Source organism: Mustelus asterias, unplaced genomic scaffold (genome assembly GCF_964213995.1).
Source record: "Mustelus asterias unplaced genomic scaffold, sMusAst1.hap1.1 HAP1_SCAFFOLD_42, whole genome shotgun sequence".
NCBI lineage: Eukaryota > Metazoa > Chordata > Chondrichthyes > Carcharhiniformes > Triakidae > Mustelus > Mustelus asterias.
Genome location: NW_027590119.1, coordinates 2,889,556 through 2,898,315, shown reverse-complemented (window position 1 = coordinate 2,898,315; position 8,760 = coordinate 2,889,556). Strand labels below are relative to the sequence as shown.

The window sequence follows — 8,760 nt, the reverse complement described above, 5'->3', positions numbered from 1 at the left end:
TTGACTGGACAATTAGTTGAAACTTCGCCCACACTCAGAACAAGATTACAGTCTCTCCCCGCTGTGAATGGTGTGATATTTATTCAGACTGTGTAACTGGTTAAAGCTCTTTAGTCAGTGCATTGGAACACTCTCACTCAAGTGTGGCAGTGTGTTGATGCTTTTTCACTCACACTGACATTTCAAATCTTTTCAAATCGACAGACTGGACAATCATTTCTCCTTCTGGATTCAAAGTCCGATGATATTGAGGTCCCAAGGAATATGACTCTGTCACGTCTAGACATGACGTTTGAGATTTCGGCCTGTGATTCCTCTTTCAATATCCTGTAAAACGAGTTTACAAAAGTCATCAGTGTCAGTACAGCATAGAAATTCAGAACAGACAATTTCTATGGAACATTCTTGCCTCTCTCATTCCCCAAAAGCTGTAAATCTCCATCCCACACACTGTCTCCCCATTCTCAGCAGGTCTGGCAGCATCTGTATGGAGAGAAAAGAACTGATGTTTCAGAGCTTTGACAAAGGGTCATCGAGACAAGAAACATCAGCTCTTGATGTCGGAAGAGAGATTCCTATTCGCTGATTCAGGCAGGCTCCATTGTGACGTCACAATGCGGAAGTTGTCCAATGAGCTTCAGATTGAAACTTCCTCTTCTGGACAACATCTGGGAGGAAATCAATGTTTCCCCCTTTCCATTTCTTTTCTCATTCTGGGGAAATTGGGGACTTGCAGCAACTGAAGGGAGTGAAGTGAATTCGGTCTGTATATTCCACACATTTTTACTCCAGTAATGTAGACATTTATTTGTCTGGCAGCCTGCATGGAAATTTTCAGCTCTCTGCATCCAGGGCAAGAAGCAGTGAGCATGGATCTGTCAATCACACATGAGGACGGCCTCAACCGGGATCTTGGGTTCATGTCACACTATCTGTAACTCACACTGTCTGTAACCCCCACAAATTGCCTGGGCTTGCAAAATCTCACTAACTGTCCTGGCTGGAGACAATACACATCTCTTTAACCTGTGCTTCACCCTCTCTCCACTCACATTGTCTGTACCTTTAAGACTTGATTACCTGTAAAGACTCACATTCCAACCATTATTTTGTAAATTGAGTTTGTGTCTCTGTGCCCTGTTTGTGAATAGAACTCCCACTCACCTGATGAAGAGCAGCGCTCCAAAATCCTGTGGCTTATGCCAGCAAATTAACCTGTTGGATTTTAACCTGGTGTTGTGAGATTACTTACTGTCTGAGGCTGAAACAGGCTGTTCACAACCAGGGTGAAATAGTTCATCCCAATATGAGCTTCCAACCACGTCCACATCATCATCAAGACCACCTTCATTCAAAGTAATTAATTAATTAACAGTAATGAATCATAAAATACATTGTAGGAGGAGGCCATTCAGCCCATCGAGCCTGCACCGACAACAATCCCATCCAGGCCCTATCCACATATTTACCTGTTAATCCCCCTGATGCCAAGGGTTAATTTATCATGGCCAATCTGTCTAACCTGCACATCTTTGGACTGTGGAAGGAAACCGGAACACCTGGAGGAAACCCACCCAGACACGGGGAGAATGTAGAAACTCTGCACAGACAGCGACCCGAGGCTGGAATTGAACCCGGGTCCCTGGCGCTGTTAGGCAGCTGCGCTAACCACTGTGCCACCGGGTCACATGTCAGTGCCATCGCCCGACTCCAGCCCAGTGTCAGCTCATCTGGAACCCTCACCCATTCCATTGTGACATCACACTCTCACCCATTCCATTGTGACGTCACACTCTCACCCATTCCATTGTGACATCACACTCTCACCCATTCCATTGTGACCTCACACTCCCACCCATTCCATTGTGACCTCACACTCTCACCCATTCCATTGTGACGTCAGGGCTTCACTCTCCGATCACAATCCCTGCCGGCCTCCCACATGCAGCCTCAATGGCGGCAGTCAGCCCGGGTCTAACACTACAAGCTGCCGCTCCATTTGGTACAAAGGGGGGGACCGGGAAGTTCATTTCCGGGGTTTGGGGTTGAACAACATGTTTACAAAGTCTCTCCACCCACCCGCCACATTTATCATTCCTCGCACGCCGCCCTCTACCTCGTATTGATCTCGCTACCGAGTTAAAACCGTCCGTCCGTCGCCATTACCCGCACTGCGCATGCTTCAGGCCCCGCCCCTCATTCACTCCGATTGGTTGGAGGACCAGCCGCTCCCGCTCGGTCCTCCAGTCCCGCCCCCTCTTCCTATTGGTCCGGAGCTGCCGTCAATCAGTCCCCGGGCATTGTGATGTGGAGCATGCGCAGTGTCATTGCTGTCCTTGGCGCTTGTTTGTCCCGGAGAAGCGGAGTCAGCGTTAGGCGGTGGCTGGGAGGATTTGGAAACACTTTGTGGATCCGCAAACCCTTCAGAATCATTGTCAGCTCCCTGGTTTGCAGCTGCGGGGCTTCTCCCTCCCTCCCTCCCGGGAACAGGCCCAGGTTAACGGCCCCATCCTGGCTCAGCCACTGGAGGATGGTTCACATCAGAGGATGGGGGAGGGGGACAATAAATAAGAGGTTACACTTTGGCCTCAAATCAATGAGGACTCTGATCTCTGGGAAGGAAGGAAACCCTGGGAGGTGGGCGGGGAGGATTCACAAACACCCGCTGGAGGCCCCAACACCCCCAATAAGACCCATTGGTTTTATTGTCAGTCTACAGACAGGAGCTGGAGAACTGAACCCAGACAGAGGAGAGGGAGGGAGAAAACTGGGAGTGGAGGAAAGAAATGGTGAGATGGGTTTGGATTTCAGCCCAAGGAGGAGGGAGAGTGTGTGGGACGGAGATTTACAGATTTGGGGGAACAAGAAAGGAAAAAATGTTCCAGAAAGACTAGAATTGTTCAGAGTTTCTATCCTGTTCTGACAGTGATGACTTTTCTAAACTGTTTTTACAGGATATTCAAAGTGAAGGAATGGCAGACAGAAAACTCAAACCGAACATCACATCTGACAAAGTCATTCAGTTCCTTCGGAGCTGAATATGATCGGTCTTTGAATATGGAAGGAGCAATATTTGTCTGTTCTGCCTGTGGGCAAAGAAATTAAACATCAGTGTGACCAGAAAAGCAGCAGGACAAACACACACCCGAGTGAGAGTGTTCCAGTGAACCGACTGTGGAAAGAGCTTTAACCAGTTACACAGCCTGAAAAAAAATCACAGTTCACAGCAGGGTGAAACTACGTGTATGTTGTGTGTGTGGATGAGGCTTGAACTGATCATCCAACCTGGAGAAACACAAGGGCACCAGCACCATGGAGAAACAGTGGAAATGTGTGGATTGTGGGAAAGGAATCAGTTTCCCATCACAACTGGAAGTTCATCAGCGCAGTCACACTGGGGAGAGACCGTTCACCTGCTCTGTTTGTGGGAAGGGATTCACCCATTCATACAACCTTCTGACTCACCAACGGGTTCACACTGGGGAGAGGCCGTTCACCTGCCCTGTGTGTGGGAAGGGATTCACTCGCTCATCCCACATTGTGACACACCAACTTGTTCACACTGATGAGAGACTGTCTCCATGTTCTGACTGTGGGAAGAGTTTTAAATGCAAAAAAGATCTGCTGACGCACCAACGTATTCACACTGGGGAGAGACCGTTCACCTGCTGTGTGTGTGGGAAAGGATTCATTCAGTCATCCCACTTGCAGACACATCAACTTGTTCACTCTGATAACAAACTTTTTAATTGTTCCCACTGTGAGAAGAGCTTTAAAAATAAAAAAGATCTGCTGACGCACCAATATACTCACACTGGGGAGAGGCCATTCACCTGCTGTGTGTGTGGGAAGGGATTCAGCCGTCCATCTGCCCTATTGAACCACCAGAGAATTCACACTAGGGAGAGGCCCTTCACCTGCTCAGACTGTGGGAAGGGATTCATTAATTCATCCAACCTTCTGATACACCAGCAACTCCACACAGGGGATCGACCGTTCACCTGCTCTGAATGTGGGAAGGGATTCACCCGTTCATACAACCTTCTGACACAGCAGCAGGTTCACAGTGAGGAGAGGCCATTCACTTGCTCCGTATGTGGGAAGGGATTCACTCGTTCATCCAACCTATTGAATCACCAGCGAGTTCACACTGGGGAGAGGCCGTTCACCTGCTCCATGTGTGGGAAGGGATTCAGTCAGTCATCCAACCTGCTGACACATCAGAGAGTTCACAGTGGGGAGAGGCCATTTACCTGCTCTGTCTGTGGGAAGGGATTTTCTCATTTCTCTTATCTTCTGAAACACCAGCGAGTTCACACTGGGGAGAGGCCGTTCACCTGTAATGTCTGTGGAAAGGGATTTGTTCAGTCATCCCACCTGCTAACACACCGGCGAGTTCACAAACGACTGCAAGGTTTGGATTCTACACTTATCGATGCTGTTAATCATATCCAGGTCTGAATCATCTTCACTCTGACTTTTTTCTTCTGTTGAGGTTTGATATTCTGAATAAATGTGAAATAGACATTTGATTGAATCATTGTTGTAGATTTTTGTCTTTTTCATTTGAGTGTTTAACGTCACCAGGCTGGAGCTCAGAAAGGGCAATCTGAGGGAGGGTCACACAGTAGGAACAGAACTTCATTCTTGACCCAGTCCTTCAGGGTCTCGCTGAGAGGGACAAACAGCACTTTGGTCTTTTTCGTCACTTTTCACTGACAGCAAAGTCCCCGTGTGGGTGAATCCTGAGGTGTGTGAGAAATGTGTCCCAGTCGTTCTTTTCCATGGTTCCGAGCTCCGAGACACGGAACAGAAGCTCTTTTACAACTGTGTTTAGAGTTAGGAAGAACAATGGTGAATGCTGGAAACGTGCTGTCAAAGATTGGTGTAAAACTGGGATCTATTCCTGACTGAGAGTGAAACGGCAGGTTTAGGTTTCCAGACTAAAAATGCAAAAAAGTCTAAAACATTTTAATGTGTGTGTGTGTCAGTCCTGGTTTATTGAACAGAAACTGGCTTAAAATAAATTGGTTGAAGTCTGCATCAAAGTAGCAGCTGGAGACGTTCAAAGGAGCCTGTTAACTGCTGGGACAATTAGACAACAATTTGATTCCCAGATAGAGAAGGAGCTGCAGTGTGGATCCAAAAATTCTCAGTTTTGTTGTGTGCTTCCCATACACTATCCTTTTAAATAAACCTCACTCCTATCAGCCTTTAACCATTAGAAACAGAACAGAGAGAAGCTGAGCAGCAACAGAGCCCTGACTGACCATTTAAGAATGAGTGATGTGTTCAGCTGAAGTTTCCTGTTGGTAGTTTTTTGGGTGATCTTATTTTGATCATTCTCAGTGACCCCTGGGTGTGAACCTGCTCTCCTCTCTTTCAGACATTCACTCACTTAGCATCTCCTCTCCCTCAGAAACTCAATCACTTAACATCTCTCATCTCTCTCACACTCACTGAACATCTCTCTTTCTCTCCAGGCATTCACTCACACTTACCTTACCTTCCACCTCTCTTACACTCTAACCTCGCTCCTCTCTCACATTCACTTCACCTCTCTCCTCTCAGAAACTGTCTTCATCACTTAATGTCTCTCTATCTTTCTTTCAAACACTCACTCATTTAACCTTCCTATTTCAGATCTGCTTAAACTTATTCATTGTTTTCTCTCTCTCATTACCTCTCTCTCAAAAAGCACAAACACACTTCATCTCTCTTCGCTGTCTGAGAAAACATCTCATTGATGGAGATTCAATCCTCTCTGTTTCTCTCTCCCACTTCCTCTGACAGGCCCTGACTCACTTTAAATCTCCTCTTTTCTAATAACCCTCTTTGGGAAAACTCATTTGTTCTCTAATTCCTCCTCATTTCTCCCAGTGATGACCCTCAGTCCATCTCCCAATTCAGTGAATGTGTTAAAAATCCAAATAATCTCCTTTCTTCATTGTTTAAAATGGGAATGGAGGTGAATGTAATGCTGAGAGCGGCAGCAATCTGTGTGGTTGTTCTTGATGCTGTCAGAGTGAGTTCACCCTCACAGGCAGGAAGACTGTTCACGGTGATAACATCAAACTGACGCCGGCTGTTTCATTCTCAGGTAACACAACTTCCTGTTTCTCTGCTGCCGGTTCAAAAACGCACATCTCACTTCTGAGCAGAAAATAAATCCAGGGACCACAATCTGGTGAGAACATCTGTCAATGCGGCCTATATCTGTCCACAGAGTCAGGGCAGAGGCACACAGGTCACATTGTGGTGACATTTACAAATGAGCCAGTTATTTCTGTTCAGAGTTTCCATTCGCAGATATAACCAGCTGTGTCTGTGGATCAGTTACTGAGTTCCCTGTGCTCCCCACAGCTGGGAACTGATAGCCTGCTCCCTTACATACAGAGCATTCTCTCTGTATTGCTTGTTTCCTCTGTTTCTCAGCTTTTATCTTTGACCACCTCATCTTTCTGCTTTTTAAAATCTCTCAATTTTTCTTTCTGTCTCTCCCTCTGTATCTTTCTCAGGGTCTGATTGTTCCTATTTGATCAAGATGTTCAAAATCATGAAGAGTTTCTGATTGATTATGGAAGGAATGACAGGGAGAAAAGCAGAAAAACCCGGCAGGTCCAGCGGCATCTGTTCAGAGTTAACATTTTGAGTCCATATAATTCTTCAGGGCAGGAGAAACATGGGTTATCCATCTTAGGTTGGGGAATGTGCTGGGAGATTTAATAGAGGTGTTTAAAATGACAAATAATTTATGATAGTGTCAATGGAGAGAAATTATCTCCCAGGAGCACGAGGGTTTGTCGATGGAGAGAATCGATTTCCTCCGTGCAGGAAGGTCTGTAAGCAGAGGACACAGAGATTTAATTTAATTGACAACAGAACTGGAGGGGGTGATAAGGAGAATTTGTTACACAATAATTTCATATGATCTGGAATGCACTAACTGACAGGTGCTAGAAGCAAGTTTGATAGTAGCTTTCAAAGGGAATTGGATAAATACTTGCAGAGGATAAATTGGCAAAGTTATGGTGAATGGGATTAATTAGACAGTTCACTCATCCTTGTGACATTCTGAATGTTTCTCTCCTCAGGTTTTAATATTTGATCTTTTCGATTATAATGTGTCTCAAACAGAAGATTAAAATATTGGGTTTGATGAGCTGTCAGATCTCTTTCCTGTGTGTCTGTGTAACTTGAGAACTGGAGATAACCATGAGGAAGAACTGATTATTTTCAGTTCCTCTAACAGATACACCTCAGATATCAGAAATCCCTGGAGTTCCCCATGTCCTCATTATTCTCGCCTCGAGTATAACAGCTCTCAGTCAGGCCGAGTCAGTCACATGTCTCTGTCATGATGTTTCCACTTGTATTTTATCACTCACCTCCCAGTGACACTCACCACAACACAGACACCTTAAAATATCATTGTTCCCTTACACTTTGTCCTCCTATTATAATCAAATGTTTGTTGGGCCTCTTGTCTCCATTAATGTCAGATTACCTGCAGTTAAAATGACCTCAGAGACACTGAAACTGCAGTTGTAGAATACAGCAGAATTGGAATAACAGACAGGCTATTGTCTTATAATGACAGTGGCAGAGTAACACACACCGGAATCTAAATACATTATATCAATAGACCATGACTCACTCACACTATCAAATGAAACCGAAACTTTGGTTATGGTGCACGAGATACTGACTGTATTACCATTACATTGGATCCAATGCTGTGTTCGCTAACATACTGCAACGTGACTCTTATTATTTGAACAAACATTGTATTTGTTACACTCAGAGTAAGTCAGTGCTTTGCTGTGTTGTCTCTGTGCCCCATCTCCACTCTGATTGTATTGGAGCCTGTGTGTGTCATTGTTACACTGAGACTCTGTTATTGCTAATGTGGAGATGCCGGCGTTGGACTGGGGTAAACACAGTAAGAAGTTTAACAACACCAGGTTAAAGTCCAACAGGTTTATTTGGTAGAAAAAGCCACAAGCTTTCGGAGCCTTAAGCTCCTTCTTCAGGTGAGTGGGAATTCTGTTCACAAACAGGGCATATAAAGACACAAACTCAATTTACAGAATAGTGGTTGGAATGCGAATACTTACAGCTAATCAAGTCTTAAAGGTACAAACAATGCGAGTGGAGAGAGCATCAAGACAGGCTAAAGAGATGTGTATTGTCTCCAGACAGGACAGCCAGTGAGACTCTGCAAGTCCAGGCAAGCTGTGGGGAGTACAGATAGTGTGTCATGAACCCAATATCCCGGTTGAGGCCGTCCTCGTGTGCGGAACTTGGCTATCAGTTTCTGCTCAGCGACTCTGCGCTGTCATGTGTCGTGAAGGCAGCCTTGGAGAACGCTTACCCGAAGATCAGAGGCTGAATGCCCGTGACCGCTCAAGTGCTCCCCAACAGGAAGAGAACAGTCTTGCCTGGTGATTGTCGAGCGATGTTCATTCATCCGTTGTCGCAGTGTCTGCATGGTTTCCCCAATGTACCATGCCTCGGGACATACTTTCCTGCAGCGTATCAGGTAGACAACGTTGGCCGAGTTGCAAGAGTATGTACCGTGTACCTGGTGGATGGTGTTCTCACGTGAGATGATGGCATCTGTGTCGATGATCCGGCACGTCTTGCAGAGGTTGCTGTGGCAGGGTTGTGTGGTGTCTTGGTCACTGTTCTCCTGAAGGCTGGGTAGTTTGCTGCGGACAATGGTCTGTTTGAGGTTGTGTGGTTGTTTGAAGGCAAGAA

General features: G+C 45.8%; 2 protein-coding genes across 3 annotated transcripts in view; one reads left to right on the top strand and one right to left on the bottom strand.

The window, feature by feature from the left end:
• Positions 1 to 8,760, bottom strand: part of LOC144482743 (uncharacterized) — a 101,496-nt gene that overhangs the window by 7,004 nt on the left and 85,732 nt on the right. The gene's annotated exons all lie outside the window — the stretch shown is intronic.
• LOC144482691 (uncharacterized) lies at positions 2,339 to 4,605 on the top strand. Of its 2 annotated transcripts, none has more exons than XM_078201533.1 (2): positions 2,339 to 2,789; positions 2,955 to 4,605. In XM_078201533.1, the coding sequence occupies exon 2, from the start codon at positions 3,313 to 3,315 to the stop codon at positions 4,459 to 4,461; it is 1,149 nt and encodes a 382-aa protein (XP_078057659.1). In that variant the 5' UTR covers positions 2,339 to 2,789; positions 2,955 to 3,312; the 3' UTR covers positions 4,462 to 4,605. The 2 variants fall into 2 exon arrangements, with proteins under 2 accessions (XP_078057659.1, XP_078057658.1); XM_078201532.1 differs by having other exon boundaries at positions 2,366 to 2,446.